General features: G+C 36.9%; 2 protein-coding genes across 2 annotated transcripts; both read left to right on the top strand.

Annotated features, from left to right (window-relative positions):
• The first annotated feature begins 282 nt into the window (after positions 1–282).
• On the top strand, positions 283–19,639 carry gucy1b1 (guanylate cyclase 1 soluble subunit beta 1). Its single transcript, XM_005942034.2, has 13 exons — positions 283–425; positions 754–827; positions 3,270–3,370; positions 3,492–3,610; positions 6,932–7,129; positions 8,202–8,432; positions 8,596–8,712; positions 10,849–10,982; positions 12,698–12,895; positions 14,057–14,294; positions 14,954–15,094; positions 17,474–17,628; positions 17,822–19,639. Exons 1-13 carry the CDS (start codon positions 423–425, stop codon positions 17,946–17,948), a joined length of 1,836 nt encoding a protein of 611 aa, XP_005942096.1. The 5' UTR covers positions 283–422; the 3' UTR covers positions 17,949–19,639.
• Positions 19,640–23,366: 3,727 nt separating this feature from the next.
• On the top strand, positions 23,367–24,537 carry fabp2 (fatty acid binding protein 2, intestinal). Its single transcript, XM_005942035.3, has 4 exons — positions 23,367–23,512; positions 23,726–23,898; positions 24,124–24,231; positions 24,358–24,537. The coding sequence occupies exons 1-4, from the start codon at positions 23,446–23,448 to the stop codon at positions 24,406–24,408; spliced, it is 399 nt and encodes a 132-aa protein (XP_005942097.1). The 5' UTR covers positions 23,367–23,445; the 3' UTR covers positions 24,409–24,537.
• The last annotated feature ends 35 nt before the right edge of the window (positions 24,538–24,572 follow it).

Genomic DNA, 24,572 nt, shown 5'->3' with positions numbered 1-24,572 from the left:
GTTGTGGTTCCAGGTGTATCACCTGGGTACTTCTACCCTTAATATCAATAATAAAGCCTGTTACCCCGCATACTTTTTCAAAATGATGATTTTAGGTAAGTTTAAATGAAAAACTGTCAACATGTTTATCAGAATATATTATCAGGGCATTACAGCTGAACGCTCTTAGCAGAAACTATGTACGGAGAGTGCAGGTTGACCAGCATCACTTGGGCAACAGCAGCTTCTTTGCCATTGGTCAAAATCTGCTTACGTAACGCCATTGCCGATCTGTTATTGGACAGTCTGGCTGTCAGTAAGAAGCTGACTGAAAAACGGGAGCTGGACCCAGAGACAGTCAGCATCTGTACCAAACGATGAAGATTTTGCTGGATTCTAATAATTTTGCTCAAAAATAAAGAAAACGAGAAACAGCGGACATCATGGTAAGTATTTAACATTAATATTTCCGATTGTGTTTGAATACTAATTAAATAAGTAGCATTTCCCCCCCCGAAACGGTGTATTTGCGGTTGTCGTTTCCTGTTGGAATACCGCTATGTAGCGGTTTTTACAATAATATCCATGATTATGCTCATATTAAAATATATTAACGGCTGGACAGAACGTACATGAACACAAAAGGTCATAAAATGTTTAAGAATAGTTAATGTAATAAGCATATTTAAATTTATACATATATATTTTTTTAAGAAAATTGCGTTCGTTCCATGAAATATAACTCACGTTCCTCGTGTTTTTGAAATTTTACAGTATGGTTTTGTGAATCACGCCCTGGAGCTCCTCGTTTTGAGGAATTACGGTCCGGAAGTGTGGGAAGACATCAAGTGAGTTTCAGGATGTGTTTACTATTCAGCCATGTTGGTATCAAAGGTTACACTGTAGCAGCTCAGATCACAACAAGGACACAGGCCAGGCCTAATGTATACTGTACAGCCAGCCCAGCAGCATACACTGCCACAGTGTTACCAGCACGAACAGATTAACCCGATTACCCTCCACCCTCTGTAGGCTCATGTAGGTTCACACCAAAAGTTAGTTGGTGAAGTGACAAAATGCCATTATTATTATTATTATTATTATTATTATTATTATTATTATTATTATTATTTCCCATTTTGTTTGTAATTGTAACAAGTAAATACCTGCAATAACTATGAAGTACAGACCTGAAAAAACTTGTTTGATGAAGTAACCTACTAAGAAATGCAAAAACCTATCATTCTGCATTCAAAATCTTGCTTATGTAAAAATCTGCATAAATAATCACCAATATCAAGTAAATTCAAGTACTAATTATTGTCATATTTGTCTATATTTGAATATATTTGCAACCTATAAGTGGAAATATTTAAAGTAAAAATGTAATCTTACTTTTTCATAGAACTGGTTGATCCCTGGAACTATAATCATAATTGCTGTTTACTGTTTAGATTATCCACTTTATTGGTGGAGTTTAACATTTAAAAAAAGAAAAAAATTCTCTTCTCTAAATCCATCTGCCATTTCTTGCTTTAAATAAGCATTTCTTATCAGGTTCTTATATTTAGGCCTAGTAGGTTTGCTTTAATTGTAATCAAAATGTTATTAGTCACTGAATAAAATGCCCTTTTCACCAGAATGTAACTTAAGTAAATGTGTTAATTCTGTTATTTTTATTTTTATTTTTTGCAGAAAAAGCTGGCAATATCTTTTTGTGATGTTTTTACATTTTTTCAAAGAAAAACTGCAAGTACACCCCTTTGGACAAAACATGATGACTTAACAGTAGGAGAATCACTAAAGATGCAACTTGAAACATTGCTAAAGATCAGCATTAACCAGACAGTACAACCGCACAGTGTCACATCAAAAGACAGGAAACTTTATTGCACACTCTGAAATAACAACAACAATAACAACAAAATAAATAAAGATAAAAAATAAAACCAGTATAAAAATAACTATGAACTATAACTATAAAAGAGTGTACTTTTGTCGTGTCTAGAAAGTGAAGATGCAAAGTAGTTCATGGAGTTGACAAACAACATTATGATAACACTGTGAACAAACTGATAAGTGGGACCTCTAATATGACAATCTGCTGCTGTGAACATAGTGGCTTTAGATGCTGTTTGCAGGTTTCTGCCAGTGAAACCTTGTTTAGGAAAGAGACGCAGTGTCTGATTTAGTGGGATTTGAAACTAAAGCATTCGAGCTGATACTGAGAGCAATATCAAGTAAGCTTATTATTATCTCATTTTAGACTGAGGTGGCATTCGAGGCAGTTGCCTCTTAATATGTTTAATATGGACACTAAAGATTGACAAGGATACAGCAGCAAAACGAACGAATCCGTTGTTTATTCATATACAGTAAAGTATAAGTCAAATGTGCTCCAATTGCCAAAACCCCATAAATAAAAAATTTTACACTTTAAGAGCTTTAAGTTTAGTCAACTTTAGGTTTAGTCTTAATGAGTCCTTTCCCCAGAATAATGGCCATTTTCTTCAGCTGTTGAAATATTTGGCTTAAAGTGAAGTTTATTTTTCATCTGTAGTCTTCTATGCCCTATGCATGACCCTGTGAGCAGCAGCTGCCTTTTGTAAATGTTTTCAGAGTGGTCATTTTCCAGCCACCACAAAAAAACATGCTTCAGCGCAGCATGCTACAGCTCAGAGTTATATGTTACATCTCCAAATGTAACCCACTGTTACTCAGTGCTCAGTTTACCAGGTTCCGTCATGTGCTTTTTTAAAGGTTTTCATGAACTGAGTTATTTATATCAGAATTCTTACTTTTTCAAAGCTCGGTATGTTTTTCCAGCTGTGACACATTATGATAAAATTGTGGTTGCTGGTCAGGCCTGTAAATCATTCCTGTTTACTCAGTTAAATATTTGCAATCAGAAGCTCATTAAGCTTTCTGACAATTTTGTGAAAATTGGATTTTCTAAGATATAAATAGCAAAATGTACTCAGGAGCTTGGAGTGCATTGTATCAAAGGACCTGCAGTAGATCTAAACCTGATTAGCTATCTCTGCTTGTTCAGCAGTGCAATTCACACAAGGACTTCAAAGCAATATCAAAAGCTTTTTTTTAATGTTTCCAGCTGAATATATATCATGAAAGAAGACCCAACCGTTGGTGTCGAGTTGTTGGTGTAAACAGAAAAGCAATTGCAAAAAAGCCAAAGCTAGTGGTTTCCTGAACAAGTTGCCTACGAGACTGTTTACTTCTGCTGTGACATTCGCTGTAGCTTGTGAGTAACAGCTTCCCTTTGTTTTCAGGAGGGAGGCTCAGCTTGATATTGAGGGCCAGTTCCTCGTTAGAATCATATATGAGGATGGCAAAACATATGATCTTGTTGCAGCTGCAAGCAAAGTTCTCAGTAAGTAACAGCACGATTTTAAATCCCTGGAAATGAAATAAATGTAATTTGATGTAGGATACAAATGAAGCTTTAGCAGACATTTGCCCGATTTTATTAAGCTTTTTGTTTTGTTTTGCAGAAGTTGATGCGGGAGAGATCTTGCAGATGTTTGGCAAGATGTTTTTTGAATTTTGCCAGGAGTCAGGATATGACACCATCTTACGCGTGCTGGGCTCAAACGTTCGTGAATTCCTGCAGGTAGAGTCTTCCTCTTTGCCTTTACGAGCGAACTGAAGATGAGAGGAGGTTTTATTCATCACACTGAGTTTTTAGCCTGTAAAAACATTTGGATGATATTTTCTGCTGAGTTTTGGAGAGTTCTTAGGCTGGAGATTTGAGGCTTTTTAACAGAAAGCCAGACTTAACGCACTGTGGCTGTAAAGTTTGAAAGACACAAGAATTTACTGAGCACAAAAAAATGTTATGTTGTATTATATCTTTTTTTTTTTAGCTTAAAGGTCAGCTGGATATGTTACATCGCATAAATCAGCTTTGGGTGTCACGTGAAAACACTGGATTGTTGTAAATCGGTCGTTTCATGCTGATAAATACCGTTTGTTCGGGGAGTATTTGTAAGATTCCACTTTTGCAGTAAATTAAAAAAAATAATGTTATACTGTAAAACAAAGAAGAATTTCACACTGTGCAGCTGGATTCTGCTGCTAGAAATCAGCAAACATAAAGGCCTCAAGTTAAGTAAACACTTATAGCACAGTACTCTGCAAAAGTCTTGGGCTATCCCTCAGTTCTGTATATTTTAATAGTAAAATAGGAAACAGGTGTAGCAATTTATTGAAAGATGTGCAAACATAAATGGAAATACTGTATAAATGCAACTTGAAAGTTTGTAATGCTGTGACCAGGTTTATTCTTTAACACAGCCTGAACTCTCTGAGACAACCTTTCTTAAAAAAGTAGTCTTCAGTAATAGTTATTTAGGCTTTTTGAAGGACATTCAAAACTCTTCTTTGAAAGTTGGAAGTTGGATCCATCACAGATCACTGTAGACAGTCACTGTGTAGCCCTGTTGCCACTGATTTTCAGTTCTTTCTCCCTGTTTTCATTTCTTAACAATAACTTCTTAACAGCCACCCTTCCAGTGACACTTCAGCAAACAGTAGATTGACATCTCTCAGGCCCTGTGTCAGGTCTTTACTAAATTGTTTCCTATTTCTGAGACATGGCTTTCAGATAAAGTTCAACTGCTGTAGATAATTTTTAGGTCTGCCATTTCTTCTTTTGTCCTCGACTTGTCCAGTTTTTTGAGATAACCCATTTTTCAGCTTAGCTTTCTAGCTCTTTGGGAACCCCCTTGACGGTGCAAAAATACTATTTTATGGCTGTTTTTTTATTTCTGTGGTTTTTGGTTTTTGGTTCAAAAAGCAACTTTAAAAGTAGGGCTGCAACGATCCATCAGTGTAACCAATCAAGTCGACTATAAAAATGTGTCAATGCGGAATTGTATTTTCACGTCATATATCCTAATACCACCTAAATGTGTTTTTGTAACTGCAATACACTACAGGAAGCCATGGGGGCAGTATTGTCTATATTGTCTGCCAAGACTGCACTCAGTACTAACGAAGAATAACGTAGCGCGACCACTAAACAGTAGGATAAAAGAAAATGGAAGCAAAGATTTAAAAAAAAAAGTGAACACATTTCACATAAAACAAACAAAGTTAAATGCAGACTGTGCAAAACAGAGCTTTCCTTCCACTACAGCACTACTGCAGTGCATATCAAAAATGATTGTGGGAATTTAAGCTGTTAGAAATGACTTGCTGACCAAAAACTGTTAAAAAATAGGTCAATCATATCTCTCATGAAGAATATCAAGTAATTTAGAGCCAGAAATAACATCTCTAATACAAAGTAGATGCTGCAATCAGTTTTTGGCTAAGTGACTTTTATATATCTGTTATTTATCCTGGTAAAAAGTGTCATTGACATTAAAAACGTGGTTTTCAAGCGAGATCTAGCCAAGAGGACAGCTGAAATTGTTAGATATATAACATCACAGTTTTATAAACTTACTTGAAGTGGCCTGTTCACTACAGTCTATTTACTAATATAAGTAAAGATATTAGACACAAAAAACACCCAAAGTTAAGTTAGTGCATCGTGTTGATACCATGTTTATGTGAATGTTTGTACTGTGATGCTTATGTTAGCTTACCTATTGGAAACTTCTCAGGATGATGCTTGCTTTTGTTTAAATACTAGTAGCACTTTAATTTGTATTATTTCATATTTTTATTTATTTTATTTTTATTCTGACAGTCCTATTGAGTAATGTTAAAAATACATTTGATTATTTTCATATTTATATTATTTTAATTTGCTGTGGGACGAGATCACAGGGTGACATTCACAGGTGTGCAGACTAGAGCAGGTGAGCTTAGAACAGGAGGTTTGCCCAGGAAACGGAGATAAGACTTATCAACTAATCGAAGAAAAATTGGCAGATTAGTCGACTACCAAAATTATCTTTAGTTGCAGTCCTATTTGAAAGAACTTCAGAAAGCCTGAAGAACTATCAGTCAAGACCACTTTAACGATTACAAGAATGTCTGGCTGCCTGGAAGCAAAATATAAAGAAATGAGGGTTGGCTCGAGTCTTTTGCACAACACTGTTCTTTAATAAAAGGAACAATTTCTCACTGTGCCGCCGCATTCTGTTGTCAGAAATCAGCAAACTTAAGAAATGCCAGTATTCTTTTAAAAGACTTCAAAACCTCTAGAAAGAGTAGATATTTCAGTGCAACACAGTGATGCTCTAATTATAGTTTAGGCTGTGTGATGTCAGGTACTAAAAAGAAAGCAAGGTCAAAGCGAAAACAGTCGCTGGGTTATTAGATTTCCGTTTATTACAGTACGAAGGGTAACAGTGCTGTGTACAACAGCATGATAGAAGACATCATCCACGAGCTTTCCATCCCGTGTTCAGTAATTACTAAAATGTATAATCAGCTGTGACAAAATATGCTGATAATAGTACTTCTCAGTAAATTGGTGTGCTAGGATGATTATGATGTAGTGCCCTTCATTTTGCATTAAGTTTGTTAGGATTTTTTAATCATATTCATTCAGATTAAGTCGCACTCTGTGAAAGAAGCCTATTTTCACCCTGCATAGAAACGAGCCTATCCCTTCATAGTTTGTAAGACATCTGTTTGTACAGCTGGTTCTTGCATGAGGCCCGCAGTCTGCATTTTCACAAAAAACAAGTAGAGGAGGAGCAGCACTTCAAAGGGCAGAAGCAAATCGTGATGTGGGGGAGTGCAGCTTCTTTGTGCAGGTGTATATGTGTTTTCTTTTTAGTAGTGATCACATGATGCGATAATAGTTAAAGATAACTTACTGTTGTCATATGTGGTCTAATGAGGTTTTATGATGAACACCCAGCTGAGCTTTTAATTTTTTTATTCACCTTTTAAACTTCTTCTATTTGCACAACATAGAGGTTGGTGTTACAATCGGCTGTTGCATATTTTTTTCTTTGATTTGAATTTTCAGAATCTGGATGCTCTCCACGATCACCTGGGCACCATTTATCCCGGGATGAGGGCTCCCTCGTTTCGCTGCACTGATGCAGAGAAAGGAAACAATCTAATTCTTCACTATTACTCGGAGAGAGAAGGCCTGCAAGACATAGTGATTGGCATCATTAAAACCGTCGCTCAGCAAATCCACGGAACAGAGATAGAGATGAAGGTCTCCTTTGTTGCTTTTGTTACCTTTTTGTGCATCGTGAAACCTTCGACTCTTTGGCTCACTCTGTCACTGCTAATGAACGGATATGACTTCTTCTCGCTCCCCTTTAATTTACGGTACAATATTCAAAGGCACTCTTGTGTTCCTGCATTGCATTGTGTCAGAATGTGTAAGTCTCTGTCACACAATATAAGTGGCGAGGCTGTAACGTGAAGATTAAACAACAGAAACGTCTCAAATACCCAAATGGGAACACTGTGACAGCTGCAGTTGAGTAGTGAATTTTTGGATAATGTCTGTGAGTCACAGGATATTTTTAGATCTAAGATATAGAGTCTCTAGCATAGAGACGGTGGGAATCTTCCAAGGAGTTTTATTCTTGCTCCTCATTTTTTTTAAACTTTTCTCTCACTGCGGCTGAACCAAAAATGACTGAGGGAATAGAAGAGCAAGCCACATTTAAAATGTTAACTTAACCAGGCTAATCTCAGTAGCACTAAATTAAAATTTTCTAACAAACCAGCATTAAAAACTGTTACGTTTGTTTTTTTAAATTGTAGGCCACCCAAAGCCTCAGCCTTAATCTGTACCATTCCCTGCAGCACGTTATTCCCCTCAGATGTCTACTGTGTTTAGATTGAGCTTTTCCTCTTCATTCAGTCGGTGACATTTTCTCCCAAACTTAATCATGTTATACAGACAGGATAATATCTTTCAGCAATTCTATAATGAAAGCACAGAAAATGACAGACGCTCCAAATGTGACACACAATTTCTGGAAATATTAGCCAGTGTTGCTGTGGCAACAGGGTGCAGAGACACCAGGTTGACGTCAGCATGCCTTATGCCCATAAAGCCACAGGACTCTGTCATTATTACCCGCCTAATTCTATATAATAAATGCGAAATTAATATTGGTATTATTGGTATTATGTTTATGAAAAGAAAATTGCAACGTTAAGGTTCAGATTTCTCTTTAAGGCCGTCATAGTGCTCTAATGATGTGCAACAAAGTTAGTCTTGAATCAGTGTCGTCAATATGTTATCAACCGATTAACTTCACGTGCTGCAGATGATCCAACCCAAAAATGAGGAGTGTGACCACATCAAATTTCTGATTGAGGAGAAGGAGTCAGAGGAAGAGGCGTTCTACGAAGATCTCGATGGCTTTGAAGAGAACGGCACGCAGGAGACTCGAATCAGCCCGTACACATTTTGCAAGGCCTTTCCATTCCACCTCATGTTTGACAAGGACCTGATGCTCACACAGTGTGGGAACGCCATATACCGAGTCCTGCCACAGGTCTGCATTCACATTCAGTTCTCCCAAACTCAGAATTTCAAGAAATTAGCAAATAATTATGTTTTAAATATTTGTTTTGTCTTTTATTATCAATAATAATGCTATAGTTTTATATAAAGAATAAATTCAATGTTACTAACATATGGATATTTTTATCATATAGCTCCAGCCGGGTACCTGTATCCTTCCTTCAGTTTTTTCTTTGGTACGTCCTCACATTGACTTCAGCTTTCACGGCATCCTTTCCCACATCAACACTGTCTTCGTTCTTCGTAGCAAGGTATGTATGAAACATGTATGTTTGCACGAGTGCGTTTAGCTAATCACTTTTCATGTATTAGTTTAGCAGAGGAAATAGATCAATAAAATACACCAAAGTCTAATTAATTAAAATGCGGTTTGAAAGAATGTGTTAACAGTGTGTTAATATTCATAAGGTCACTGATATTTTTAGAAGCGCCGTAAAATTTGATGCTGTGGAGCTCAGTGAAAAAAAATAAAGGAGAAGGAAATTGTTGCCATGCAGGGAGCAATGAGCATATAAACAAATAGAAATAATATGTAAATTCAAGAGTAAAGAGTGAGTATACCATGTCTATATTCTAAGGTTTTAGGTATCAAAACATAATTAAGATAATATGGTCCCTAGCCAGTTTTAAAGTTGGGTAAATACAACCTCAGATAAATAACATCACCTGACCTTTTACATACATTACTTATTTAACAAAAAACTAAACCAGAATGCAGAGATAGCATGATAAAGTAAGTGTACCCGTGCTGCTTCATAGTAATTAAGAGGGTAAGTAGCAGTCAGGTGCTGATGACCAAATTCACTCGATCAATTGTTTGTCAGCAAATGAGTGCATCTCATAAAAGTAGAAGTTCTGGCTCTTTGCTGTTATGGAGCATTCAGGTGAGTGTAAACATAGTGCCCAGCAGGAAAGACATCAGAAATGATCTCAGAGAAGCAAATGCTGTTGCTCATAACTCTGGGAAGGGTTTTCTGGTCATTTCCAAACACTCTAAAATCCATCATTTAGCAGTGAGAAAGATTATTCACAAGTGGAAAACATTCAAGACAGTTCTTCCCAGGAGTGGACTTCCCAGCTTATTCACCCTAAGGTCAGACCATGGAATGCTCAGAGAAACTGCAGAAAAAACCAAGAGCTACATCTCAAACTCTACAGGCTTCAGTTTGCATGTCTAATGTTAAAGTTCATCACAGTACAGTTAGAAAGAGCCTGAATAAGTATGAGTTGTCTGGAAGGGTTGCCAAGAGAAAGCCTTTTCTCTCTAAAGAGAAATGACATAAAGCTTAAATTTGCAAAGTTGTATCTGAACAAACCACAAGACCTCTGGAACAATGCCCATCTCCAAGTTAGGTGAAAACCAACAAAACACCTAATTCACCAACTGCCACACATGGTGGTGATGATTGGGGCTTGTTTTGTAGCCACACGATCTTGGCACCTTTGAGGCACCATTGGGTCGACCATGAACTCCTCTGTAATCCAAAGTATTCTAGAATCAAATGTGAGTCAACCTGCCCAACAGCTCAAGCTTGGCTCAAACTCAACCTCAAATGATGATCCACACCGCAGCAAATCCAAATCAGAATGGCTGAAAAAGAAAAGAATGAAGATGTCTAGACCCCAATCTGACTGAAATGCTATTATTGGACCTTAAGAGAGCTGTCCATAAATGAATCTAAATCTACAACATCATTGAGTGTATGCATTTTTCACTCATTGTTTTATCTCAGTTTTTGTTAAATCAATGATGACAAAATGTAAAACCTTACAATTTATAGAAGCTATACAGTTACTATACAGTTTTACAATGCTTATGTTTATGCATAGAGCAAAGAGGGTCATGCAGCACAGTTAGAATATACCTTTGTTGATTTTCAGAATAGACAAAAAGTTGTGGGAGAAACAGAGAAAAGACTAATCTGAAAAGCTAATTTTATGAGCACAGAGGTCAGTGTGAAGTCAAATGAAAAGTCACAAGGTAAAAATAAAGCAAGAATAGAAAATAGTTTCAAATTTAAAATTTGTGTGGTTTGGTTTCTCATGGGATGGTTAATCCTTAAGTGACAAAATAATAGCTGCAGGGCCCGACCGCTATACTCAGATTAATTGTGACAAGACTGATCCTTGAAGCACTGCCACTCTTGGGGCATAAGCTACATGGCTACGTAAGCCCTGACAAAAAAGAGGAGTTTACTTTTTTTTTTTTTTACACAATAAAATCAAAATTTATTTAATGTAATGAGCGCTGAAAAATTTAACATTTAAAATGAAAAGCCAGATTTAAAAATAAAGTGTGAGCTAAACTGGCGCCCAGTTTGGAAGCACATTTAGAGATGAACGCACTGCATCATGAAATATTCATAAGAGGGATGTAATCCTGACAGGAGGGCCTGCTGAATGTGGAGACTGTAGAGAATGAGGACGAGCTGACGGGGGTGGAGATCAGCTGTCTGAGACTGAAAGGACAGATGATTTATTTGCCAGAGGCTGAGAACATCCTTTTTCTTTGCTCACCCAGGTAAGCCATCAGTCGCAGAAGCCTTGACTGAATATGCACACCAGAAAAATGTTACTTTTACCCGCAGAATGAGAATGCTCAGATTTCAGGTGAAGACATCTTGAAATCTAAAGGTTCAAGGTTTTGACTTACAGCAAAGTATAATCTATCTCTGTAAATGCAGAAATATGACAAACCAATATTTGAAATAAAGCTGATTTTTTAAAAGGAAGAGTTTTGTTCACTGTTAATTGCTCGTATGCATGAAGGTTACTAACGATGTGCTTTTCTTTCTGTGGTTTTTGTTTCCAACCAAAATATAAGAAACTAATTTCCACTTTTAGAGCTGTAATGCTACATGATAGTGTTGGAAAAAACTAAAAATTTCTGCAAATTACAGTGAGCTGAGACAAACCTTAACATTCAGGATATATAGTCTAACCATAATCTAAGACAGCTAACGTAACACAGGTGAAGTGGATGCTACTTTGAATCAGAGCTGCTGTCATAAGGAGTCTATTACAGATTTAATGGTGGTACTCTGTCTAAGTCCTCCAGATATTCACTGATGATATATTGTTGGACATCTGTAATAATGTTTTTCGTTGTGCATTTTGCATTTCTTATGTCCAGCTGGCGATGCTGATGCTAGATGCACGGAGACTAATTAGGTCCCCTCAAACAGCCAGAGTGTTTAAACGACAAGGTTAACTTCAGAATCTGAGAATAATGGACATACTGTTCATATGCAAACATTAAAGATTGCAAAAATCACACTCAAAGTGTCGACAATAAAAATAGATCTAACTTCAGGGGAAAAAAGAAGCTCACCAGAGTCATCAAAAACATCAGTTAGCAAAAACCAAGGAGACAATTATGTGTTTTCACTGTGCTGTAAGGTCTCATGAAGTTTAACATTGCTATATATGGTGGTTTGACACCCCTGGTCTAGATGACTACAAGGCTTATCCTTTAACAGTGTATAGTGTACAGTATTCTGTGTAAAACGTCTAAGTGTAGTTAATTAGAGCAAGAAAATGATTGATGAAAAGTAGAAGAGACATCAACAGAAGATCTGTTTTTGATTTACTTGTAATTTAGATCTGTTATAATCTCACTAATGAAAATGAGGTTATTTTTTCCATGTAGTTACACACTCTGTTAATCAAGCAATTACCCAGAATACTCAGAAGTGTTTTCCTCTTGGCCTTTTGGAAATGACAATGGGCAGGTAGATCGCCAGAGCGTGACCTCCGTTATCCTCTGTAGCTCTTACGTAATCATTCAGAATTTTTTAGTAAACTGTTCGATCCAGGAGATGGCAGGGTTAAAAGGGTCTTGTCCCCTTACATTGAAGGCAGTTTGCAGCTGGTAGGATGAGTGTTTTCACTAAAGGTTGCTGCCTTGGAGTACTTTAACTGCTACTGAATGAAAACGAGATGCAACCTGACCAGAAAAGATCCGAACAGCACAGCGTCTGACCTCACCAGACAAAAAGCAGCATTTATCTGGAAACATTACAGTGCTCTCAGCCCTCACAAGAGGATGATGATTTCACTGCTCATGTCTCATTTTTTATGCCCTGTATAATTTATAACACCTCTTGATATGAACAAGAACAGCAAGACACAAATCAAATGTTTCCAGTAGCTTCACTCTGCAAAAATCTCTTATAATTTATGACTCTCACTTTTTTTGCCCTCTCTTTGTTGACCTGTTCCTACTTTTCTGGTTAGTGTTATGAACTTGGACGATCTTACACGGCGGGGACTCTACCTAAGTGACATCCCGCTGCATGACGCCACGCGCGACCTGGTGCTGCTGGGCGAGCAGTTTCGTGAGGAGTACAAACTGACCCAAGAGCTGGAAATCTTGACGGATCGCCTCCAGCACACACTCCGAGCCCTGGAGGACGAAAAGAAAAAGACAGATAGGTTTGACTGTTTTTATATTTTCATTAAAGTAGTCTTTAAGTACAGAGTGGGGTCAGATATTCATTAATTACAGGTATTATACCCACCAATTCTCAGTCAGTTTTTTGACATTATAATGTAGCTAGTATATGCAGCTTTAACCCATGTTGCCTGTCTCCCTTCATTTTTTCACTTTATTTAAACAAAAGAAAGTATTAAATGATGTCATTTACATTTTCTAGTTATGTCATTATCTGTAGGTTGTGTGTAGTATCCAAATTCACTACTATAAATCTCTAATAGCACTGTCATGATTCATTTGCTAGGAAAAAATGATAAAAAAAGATTGTTTATTATAAGTCTTGAGTAGGGAGATAAAGAGAAGCCTTAACCAGTTTTCCCTTTTAAGGGCAAACCACCGACAATACAGAAAGACACAGGTCTCAGTACAATAAAGTTGCATTAAGGATGTATGACAGCAGGGAAAGCAGGGGCTGATATTTAAGCTTCTCTTCAGTACCTGTCAGAAAAAGGCCTGCCATTGTATTTTGTCACAGCAGTGGGTGACAGCTGGAGACGGAGAAGGGTGGAGTGTGATGTTTATTAAGAGCGCTGTAGCAGTTTATCTTCTCTTAGGAAAAGACTTTCACTCTCCCACTGGATTCCCACGTTATTATTCTGACCATTCTCTGGACTCAGATTGCCTCGGGCTCCAGACATTGATTTGAATTCATGGCTTCTCTAAATTTTAAGAGAACTGCTGCTGCACTGTTGTTGCCTTTTTAGATGCTACATCACTCTTTGTTTTTGCTTCTTTTTAACTTAGAGGTACAAGGCTGTGCATAAAATATTAACTATTTTAGATTTAAATATATGTATTTAAGCGCTGTATATATATACTATTTTTTTATGAATAAATTTTAGAGTTTGCCATCTGTATGCATCATTCATCCTAAGATTATGATGCATCAAGGAAGGTATTTTGCTTTTAAGAGGCAGCCATGATCTTACCAGTTACCATAGAAACACCACCCTCCTTTCTGAAAGCAGCTTCCACAGCAAAATGACCAAAAGGTGGTGTCTGTGCAAACAAAATGCTGATCCAAAGGACGGACTTCAGCCCGGCGTCCCCAGCACCACCGTGCTCTCGCTCAGAATGTTCATTTCTCTTCTCCTTCTCAGATTGCTCTATTCTGTCCTGCCACCATCTGTTGCCAATGAGCTGCGACACAAACGCCCGGTGCCGGCAAAGCGCTATGACAACGTGACCATCCTCTTTAGTGGCATTGTCGGGTTCAATGCTTTCTGCAGCAAGCACGCCTCAGCTGAAGGAGCCATCAAGATCGTCAACCTGCTCAACGATGTTTACACACGCTTTGACATTTTGACAGACTCTCGGAAGAACCCTTATGTATACAAGGTCAGAAGCAGGAACTTTACCATCACGTAATATTGCATACTGGTGTAAATTTGTGGTCAATAAAAAGGCCTGAAAGGAGGAAGTTTTGCTTCTACTCTGGAGGTCTGGTTCTGCAGCTGTAATGCACTAAGCTGCTGAATAATATTATGCAATTATGCATATGCAACTCAGTTGCAGAGTATTTATATCAGTTAACTTAGGGTAGTACCAACATCTAAACAGGGTGTAGTTTTACAATGGCACTGCACCATTTTATAGGCCTCGTGCAACAGATTTACTCTCCAGGCTTTCAGACAAGAATGCACTTTCAGAAGTCAAACAGACCTCTTCCATGAGATTGGCTTCAGGCACTGGGTCACCAAAAAAAGTAATATTTACTCTACAAGCTGAAGGGCTAGGTGGTCCAGGGGTTTTAACAGGGCTTAAAGAGTCCCTGAATGTCTTAAAGCTGATGTAAGTGTTTAAGTGTTTATCTCGGGGTGTTTCAGTTTATTTCTGGCTGCACAGCACATTGGAACACCCCCCACCCCCCCGTTGCACAGTGGGAACAAATCATTCTACATGAAGCAAAAGTAAATAGAAGCAGAAAAGAAAAAAGAAGTCATGACATCACTCATGCGGAGAATAAGAAAATGTTTTGGTTTATTTTCTTTATACAGGTGGAAACAGTCGGTGATAAGTACATGACGGTTAGTGGCCTGCCCGAGCCGTGCACGCACCACGCAAAGTCGATCTGCCACCTTGCTCTCGACATGATGGAGATTGCTGGACAAGTGAAAGTGGATGATGAACCAGTGCAGGTGTGAGATGAATCTCAGGTTTCAGAATAAAACATTTCTGCATATTATACTTCATTATCTGTGTGGAATTGTATTGCAACTAAATGTGAGCTGAGCAACTTTTTATACAGTACTTTTGCTTGACCTTAAATAATACCTGTTGCTGCTGAGAAAATTAGCAGGATATATTTATTTTTCTATAGTTTTAGCTGCTTCCAACACTGATAGATTATAGGCGTGCCTGTAGAGATCTCCTCTTGCCCACCATGTTACAAAAATTGTGAGGTGTGTAACTGGCCTAAACCACACCAGAGCGCAGCAAAGCCGTCACTTTTGTTGTGCCTTAAGGCAGTAGTGGCGAGTGTAATCTTTAGGTCTCGCTCGCTGATCGCGATTATCAACGATGAATCATCACAAGTGAATCAAAGTGTGTTTATGATTTGATTTTAAAACAATTGGTTTTAATAAGAATAAATTCTCCCAAATTGGGAAGTTAATGCATGTGAGAGGAAAGATTTCCTGTATTAGTCCTGGTTTGATTGGGTAGCAAAGGAAAATGTGAAGGTGTAGGAAACATTACCTCCACCTGCTGAAGCTCAGTGTGGCAGTAGTATATGTCTGTCTAGTCTAAAGCCAGTTCAGATGTCGTTCAAATTTAATTGTGGTGGCAGAGAATCAACACACTCAGTCACTCACTGTGGACAGTTTACTGTGGACCTGTCAGCTCCAAGACTTTTATAGTAAACAAAAGCTAAATTAAAAACTAACACTAGATGTGGAAAAAAACTTCAAATAAAAAATAGACTTTTTTAAGAAAAAAAAAAGCTAACTGAAATGAACTTTGAAAACTAAACTAAAAAGAGAATATAAAGCAAACATGCTTAGTTTGATAGTTTGGAAAAAATCTTATTATATCTTTGATGGATGTGTTTATTGAGACTTTGGATGACTATGAGGCTGTAAGTCAAGTCCTTTTAAAAAATTATGTGTTTTTATTGTAACTGATTTTCTTAGCTCTTGCCTCCGACATGTCTTCCATACATGAATTAATTTAGTAAAAAGACTAAAATATATTATTATAAACTGGAAAAAAAAAACCCGAAACTGAAAGAAAACCCACTCTGGAAACTAACTAAAACTAAACTTAATTAAAAAAAAAGGTAGAAATGAAATGAAATAGAGAAATTAATTAGAAAATATAAAACTATAATTCCATTTTTACATACAGGCTGTAACAGTTAAGAACGTAACAGTGTAGACTTTAGTGAACAGAGGATTTTTTAAAACAAATTAAATAGACCAAAAAAAGGACTAACTGGAAAATAATGTCATTGCATGCATTTCATCTTGTCTCTCTAGCATGTCTGTTATATAGCTGTTGGATTATCTCTGTGTGGTGATGCGCTGACTGTCTAACTGTTCTCCTTCACATTTAATTATTTTTCAGCTTCTAAGCACTCCATCTGTTATTTTGGCACAGATGATTTTTTTGGAGCGCTGTCGGCTTTCTAATATTAGTTTGAAAATTCTCATATTAGTGCACCATATTAATGTGTCAGGCATTTACTCTATTACACTTAATATATACACATTTTTATTTTAGAATAATTATACCTGCGCATCTGGGAATGTATTTTTGTGCTGAAGTAATGAGCAATGAGAAGTTGTATAAGTGAGTGCTGGAGATTGTTATTATATCAATGACTGTTGAGACTTAACTTTGGAAAATCGTGTCTGGTTAACAAAAGACTGTTTATTTTCAGACATGGCACTGGCTAAAGAGGGGCCTGGCTTACTAGCAGAAACAGACTCAAATCATTTCACGATCCTGTGGCTTAAAATAGATTCTCATTTGTCCCAAACACTCCTGGCATGTTCATGCTCTGATGGCAGCAAGTGCTGAAGTGCCTATAAGATTAAGTGTAAATATTAGTCTCTTGATTGCCGGGGATTTCTTTTGGAACTGTTTACTGCAAATTTGAAACTACAAGGAAATTTTAATTTTGTGCATGGAGACACCTCAGGCAAAGTCAACCTTATATTTACCAACCACATGTCAGTCGATGGCTTTAAGAATTTGTGCCAACACAAAACTTGCAATTTATTTCTATAAAGCATAAATTATTTATTCAAGTCCTTGAGTTATAATGTACACGGGATTTAAAGTAGGAAATTTTGTTACCATAGTTATTAAGTAAATAAATAAGGTTTGTTGTGTGCTGTTTTACAAATAAATGTACAGCAGATAACTAATGATCTGTGCTGCAGAGATGTATTTAAAGTTAAGTTTGCAAATTTGAAAAGAAACAGGGATGTCTTTAGGTAACTGCAGCATTTATTTTGCTTTGGTTAAAGTGTAAGCATGCGTTTCGATCACGTTTTCTTCTCTTTTCTTTTCAGATTACTATTGGGATCCACACAGGAGAGGTGGTGACCGGAGTCATTGGGCAGAGGATGCCCAGATATTGCCTTTTTGGAAATACGGTCAACCTCACAAGCCGTACAGAGACGACGGGTGAAAAAGGAAAAATAAACGTGTCTGAATATACGTACCGGTGAGCAGCAGCGTCTCCTTATTTTTCAGGATCAGTTGTACTGCTAGAATTTTTTTTATTCTTTTAACTTTTAATAAAATATCCATTAATAGACATAAAACATGAAGCATATACAAGGAAAAACAAAGCTAGTTACTGTGGACGTGAGCACGGCAAGTGTGCAGCTTGTGTGATATGTAGCGTTGTATTGCAGGTGTTTGCAGTCTGCCGAGAATGCCGACCCTCAGTTTCATCTGGAGTATCGGGGCCCGGTCACCATGAAAGGAAAGAAGGAGCCAATGAAGGTGTGGTTTCTTTCCAGGAAGCCCACAGACGCTTAAGGCTCATCGAAGGATTGCATTAATGCGGTCATGTCCTGTCACATTTTGACACAGGGATGGGTTGGATCAGGTGACACATATGCAGATATTTTTATTATGATGAAACACATTTGTCTATCCGAACACCCGCCTCTCTCTAGGTACCCATGGTCTGTCATTACTTCACTACATTTTATAGCTGTGTAGCGTTTCATCGAGAGGTCCGTGATACAGTATTTGGTGCAGTCAAGTTTGATACGTTTGATACATACAAAGTGGTGTATTAGACTACACACTAAAGGTTTTAATAAACAAAACAATTTCCATTTATTGATTATTTTTATTTTAGTTTCCATTTTTGTCTGCCGTGTTTGTGTAGTGTGAAGCGTGCCAAAAAAAGACAATTTATAGCCAAATTAAGTAATTTCAGAGTATACTTTATTTTATCATCATCATATTAAATTTTACAGGTACAGAATATATTAAATGTAAGTAAAAATTGGACTAATTAGTTTAATGAAAATGACTGTAGAGCTTACATTATTGTCCTTGTTCACCAAATGTGAGAATTTATAGTTTTACACTGAATATATTACACTGGCTGCAAGATTATTATAACAAATGAGAATTTAGATTTAGACTAGATATTATTATATATATAATACTGATGTCAAATCTGTGTCATAAAAACTACTGTGCCAACTACATTCATATACAGTTTTACATTACACAGACTTACTTGTATTTTTAAAAGCCACAGATCATAAAGCATTTGAGCCATTAGTTCTTCACATGTACCCATTACTTAATTATTAAAATACCCTTAGTATTAAAAGCACTTAACACTATTTTATATATTTATGTTACCTCTGTACACATTGCACAATCACCTCATGTCTGCTTAAATGATATTGAATGCTATTTTCAGTTCTACTGTATGTTACTGAGATAAAGCTACATATTTATTGTGTCATGTTACTTTGTATTTATTCCTTTTTTGAGAAAAGAACTGTTCTTACTTTTAGAAATGAAAAAAGAAAACGTATGGTAAATTTTGCTATGTATGACACTACTTTGTGCCTCCATCACATGTTGGATTAATCTCACTTGAGTATATGTACTGTACGATTTTTCAACATATTTTCCAAATTCACTATTAATAAACTAAACACAGTGTCCTCCGAGGTTTAATGTGTGACAACACACAGGTGCCTCTTGTGTTACAAGAGTGCATTTCTGTGCTTGTAGGACATCTTGTTTTATCTGGTGTTTATTTTGGAGGTAACTAATAAATAATGTGGACAAGTGTGGATTACTTGATATAGATAATTTATTTTGTACTGCATATATTTATTTTTTTATAATCCGTCAGGAAATTCAGACTGAATCATGTAGCTGTTTAAGTATTTTATGGTCTTTATTTTTGACCAAAGGCTGAAGTATGGCACACACACGTATGTTTTTTTGAGATGCACTCCCTCTAGTGGTGTTTCAGAAGATTGCAGCCCTTTTCTGTGGTAATGGCCACATACAGTACTGTGCAAAAGTCTTGAGCCACCCCTTTTCTTTAAAATATTTTGCTTTTTGAAGGTCTTTCAACTTTTTAGATGGCTGCTTTTCACTCATTTTCAGTCCAGTCCTTGTACCTGAACATTTTCAGAGGAATACTTTTTTTTGGATTTGTCAACGCTGAGCTATGAATCATTCAAGCATAAAAAAGGCACCTAACTCAAGCGACGAACCACTGTAGTGTTCACTCATAACAGACATCTTAGCAAAGAATTAATTTTAAATTGCAACTTTAGGGATTTTATTACAAGCAGCCTTTTACAGCTAGTGTGGTAACACACTGCCATTGTAGTAAAAGCATACCTGAATAGAAAAACGCACAATAGGACATTATTAGTCACGGATTAGCCTCTCCATAGTCTGGATCTCAACATTACTGAAGCAGTGTGAGATCATCTCGACAAAGAACAAAATAAAGTTGACTTTCATTCACGTTAGAAGTGTACAAACTCAGTTTTTGCCTTATATACTGCATTTCCATGTATGTTTTCATGTTTCAATAAGTCACTGCAATCACTGTTTCCCATTTTCCTATACTATAAAGGAATGGCTCAAGACATTTACACATTACTCTACCTTCAAAATCAGGTAAATTGTTTTATGTGTCTCTTGTCCTGCTTATCCATTCAGAATAAACTTTCTATTGCAGTACGATAATAAAAAAAAATTGGTCAAGCCAATTTTCTTTAAATAACCAAATATGAATTTTGCTTAAAATTAGATTCTTACCTTCATATGTAAGAGGCTGATGGGGTCTTGGACGGGCAGGCAGAGAATGTGGACACCCAAGTTTGTGAATGTGATAACTCGAAAATGAAGCAATGTAGGTGTTTCAAATTGATACCACATGTATCCACTAAAAATCTCAGATGAATTCAAATCTCAATCAACTTCAAAGTCGGAGGTTAAATTTTCTGGAAATCTTGTAAATGCAATAACTTGACATAATGTAGGATTTTGAAATTGATACCATAGGTATCAGTAGGCATCCTGTGCACCCAACCTCTCATCCTAAGGTAGCTGGGATAGACTCCATCCCTCCCCCTGCAAGCCTGATAAGGATAAGTGGAAGAGAATGGATGGACAAATGGATGAGCTGTACCACTGGCCAAGGCAAGTATCTTTCAAATTACATCCTTAAATCAAATTTAGAATGTGGCACCTTGTTCTCCTAGAAAATTTTAGAGACTGTGAAAAACAAAATAACTACTCAAAGACACATTTACCATGTTGCTTCTATGGTTGTTTTCAAGCAATGCAACAGAAGCTAATACTAGCAGCTAATGGTAAAGTCAGGGAGGGAGTAAACCTGTAGCAAAAAAGTCTGTGTAGGTTCTCAGTCATCCAGGCCATTCCAGTCTAAGGAGACTGAAAATGTGGCAGCTGAACTTGTTTAATTTTTATTTTCAAGATGTTTTACCTCTCATCCAAGAGGTTTCTTTAGTAGCTCTTCTTCAGCTCTGTAGCTAAAGAGCCAGTTGTGTTTAATTAGATACCAGATATTGGAAAAAGGTAAACTGGATTTTCATTTCACTTTCCTGAGGTAATATAGCATTTAAATGTTTCACCCAGTGACCACAGATGTAGTAAATAGTTATAACAACTCCTTCATCAAATGGAGCACTAAGGAACTTAAAAAGAGGTATCATCCGTATCAGTTCTACTATAGATTGTGATCAGCGTTAAGGGGTCTGGCCTTGACAACAGTCTGGTCAGTGAGCCACTCTGGAGAATTAATAAGCTGTTAAGAGTCTTGCTCAAGTCTCTTTCACTGTTATTAAAGAGTGAGGGACAAGTGCTCTTATCTTCCGTTCCCAAATTTATCTTGCTAGGTCAAGGTCCAGCATGGAATTATCATGAGCTTGCTTGTAAACTTCTGGTAGCACAACAAATGTTAAGCAGTTAGGTCCATAAAGTTTTCGAGTAATGACCCAATGTTGAGAATTTTGCCTTCGTACACCAAAACAGTGGATTTTAAATCAAACAAGACCCTCAGTTTTAATTCCAAGGGTTTAGCAGGAATTGTTTAGGAACACATAACTAATTTTTAAAAGCTCAAAGTTAATTGAACAAACAAACATCAAGATTTAAAGTTCAAGATTGTTTTTCATATTTGGATTAAAATCCTTTACAGTCAATGACTGCCTGAAGTCCGGACCATATGGACATCACCAAATGCTATGTTTACCGTCTTGAGATGCTCTGCCATGCATTTACTGCAGCCCCATTCAGTTACACCCTATTGTAAATCCTCGGTACTTACTTACATTAATGAAACCGTCTTATGATTGTTGACTTTGACAAATGCATGCGAATTTCCTAGAGGTTTTCCTGGGTTAGATATTGTAAATTTCACTTTAGTCCTCCTCCATGGTCTTCCAGGCCATTTGAGCTTGTTGCAAGTGCATTTCTCCTATTTTTTAAAAAATATATATTTAGGTTATTTAGGTTTTAAGCCTAGTGATGGCCTTCTTCACCTACATTTCTTTGAACCTCATATCAATTCTGCCAGTGCAACAATAACTAAAATAAAAACTTCTTGGCAATCAATTAAAAAATAAAATAAAAAATGAATGCCCGAATTAAAAAGCAACGGGGGAAAAGAACCAAAAAAAAAGAAAAAAAAATGTGTCACTGTCCAAAAACCTACGCACCTGACTGTACTTGAATGGATTTGGAAAAGACGGAAATTTGTTATCAGCATTTGTTTAGTATTTACTAAAATGGAGTTCACTGAATCACTAATTCAACCCTTTCAGTCTATGGTCTCATTTGTCACGTGCTTTTATGACTTATACTACAAACTGGCCAAACCTCAAAGGATATAATTATGTTACAAAGAGTTTCCACCAGACTTGATCAACTATGGCTCCAACTCACCTGTGAATTTCATCGCTGCGGTCTTGGTAGAAAGGTCTTTTGTCTGATAAGATGCAGTATTACTGAGGTGGAAGTGAAGGTCAGGCAAAGGTCTCTTTGACACATAGAATGACAAGAAACTGTGATGAAAGAGAAGACATGCTCTACATGTTTTATTCGTCCCATTCATCCCATTTTCTTTCTGTTAAACTTAAATATTTCAATTTTAATAGTGCAGTTAGTTGTGGGTTAGTTAATAGTTTCACAATGTTTTTGATGCCCTTTAGATTAAATTAAATTAAATTAACTTTCCCTGGTAATTTAATTATATAAAATTACTAGATGGTGGTAGACATAGTAGTGGTAGACAAGCAGAAAAAGACAGCTGTAGTGATAGATGTAGCGATACCAAAATGGTTTAAGGATGGTTTAATGACTCAAAAAAAAATCTTTTTTTCTTTTGTTTTGTATAACATTAACTTTAGATGTCAAAGGTCTTGTTTATTAGCAATGGGCAATAAAGGACAAAGGTATCACATATAATCAAGTATAGTGGAAGAGAGAAATTACAACTACTACACCGATGCAGTATCTTGGATGAATGATAAGATTAAACCTGCATTAGCTACATACAGATTTGGAGGAGTGCACATGTGCAATGGATCTGTAATAATAGTAAATGGCAGGAACAGTTTTAAAGTAAAAGAAATTTCAAATATATTCCTCTTGTATCAAATAGTGCAGACTTAAATGCTGCAGTTCTGCACTGAATATGGTTAGTGGTTAAGCTGTGACCAAGACTTTTGGCAAACAGATTCAGGATGAAGTGGCCATTAAACATGCAATAGAGCACTTTGAGTGCTCTAGTAGAGTAGAGAAGCACTCTATAAGCTTGAGGTCCATTTACCATTTAACTATTCATTGTCACACAGTTAGGATATTACCTTGGAAAAAAAACATGAGCTTTAAACGGCCACATCAGCAATCAGATAGATGATGAGATAAGAGGGTGTGTGATTTAAAAGGAGCGGCAGAGTTTGAAAAGGGCACTCCTTGTTGCAGAGTCCTCCAGCTCACCCTCACCGCCACCATGACTTTCAACGGCACCTGGAAAGTTACTCAAAATGAGAACTATGACAAATTCATGGAAAAAATGGGTGAGTGCTAGAGCTGTCTTGATAAGCTGCTTCTGAATCTTCATTTTTTCTTAAATAAAGAATACTGATGTATTAATGTCTAAATATAATCTTTGCACCAACGGATAGTCATGCACATTTTTTTGTGACTGCATTATAAGTGATTAGCCTTTAGACGGGTAAAACTTCCTGACATTGCTCAATCTATTGTGACCTTATTGTGTCTATCCACAGGAGTTAACATGGTGAAGAGGAAGCTGGCTGCTCACGACAACCTCAAGATTACCATCGCACAGGAGGGAGACAAGTTTAACGTCAAGGAGAGCAGCACTTTCCGCAACATCGAAATTGAATTTACCCTCGGAGTCACCTTTGAGTACGCCCTTGCAGATGGAACAGAACTATCAGTAAGTTAAAGTGGCTCCTAGTTTCACTCACTTTAGACTTTCAACTTTTGAGTCCCTGTTACTAAGTCAACAATCCATACATCAAGCCTTGACTTTGCCCTCTGTTCAATACCGCAACTATAAAAGTGTCAAACAGCCTAGTCAGCCTTTGGACTTCTGCACAATATCCCCTCCTTGCCTGTTCTCTATTTCATTAATTTCCTCATCGTTGGTTTCAACTCTCAGGGTGCGTGGACCTTGGAGGGAGACGTGTTGAAGGGAATTTTCAAGAGAAAGGACAACGGAAAAGACCTGACGACAACCAGAATTGTTCAAGGAGATGAACTCATACAGGCAAGGCAGAGTTCTTACAAACGTATAAAAATAGAGATTATACATTCAGAAATATAAATTTTCATCCCGGCATAAAAAAATGTGAAGTTAAATAACAACTGTATTTGATTAATCTTTCTTCAACAGAGCTACACCTACGAAGGTGTGGATGCAAAGAGGATTTTCAAGAGGAGTTAGACCAAATCCATTTAAAGAACCGAATTGAAATATTTTCAGGGTTACATACAGTTTTGTGCCAAGTCATCAACAACATGTAACTCATCATATTTTAATAGCTGTATTAATAAAGTCACAACTGCCTATTAATTTGTGTGCTTGTTTCCTCTGCTTTTCATCAAATA

Source organism: Haplochromis burtoni, unplaced genomic scaffold (assembly GCF_018398535.1).
Source record: "Haplochromis burtoni strain Fernald_Lab_line unplaced genomic scaffold, NCSU_Asbu1 Contig_328, whole genome shotgun sequence".
NCBI lineage: Eukaryota > Metazoa > Chordata > Actinopteri > Cichliformes > Cichlidae > Haplochromis > Haplochromis burtoni.
Note: the sequence above shows the minus strand (reverse complement) of the source record. Positions and strands in the feature narration are given on the sequence as shown.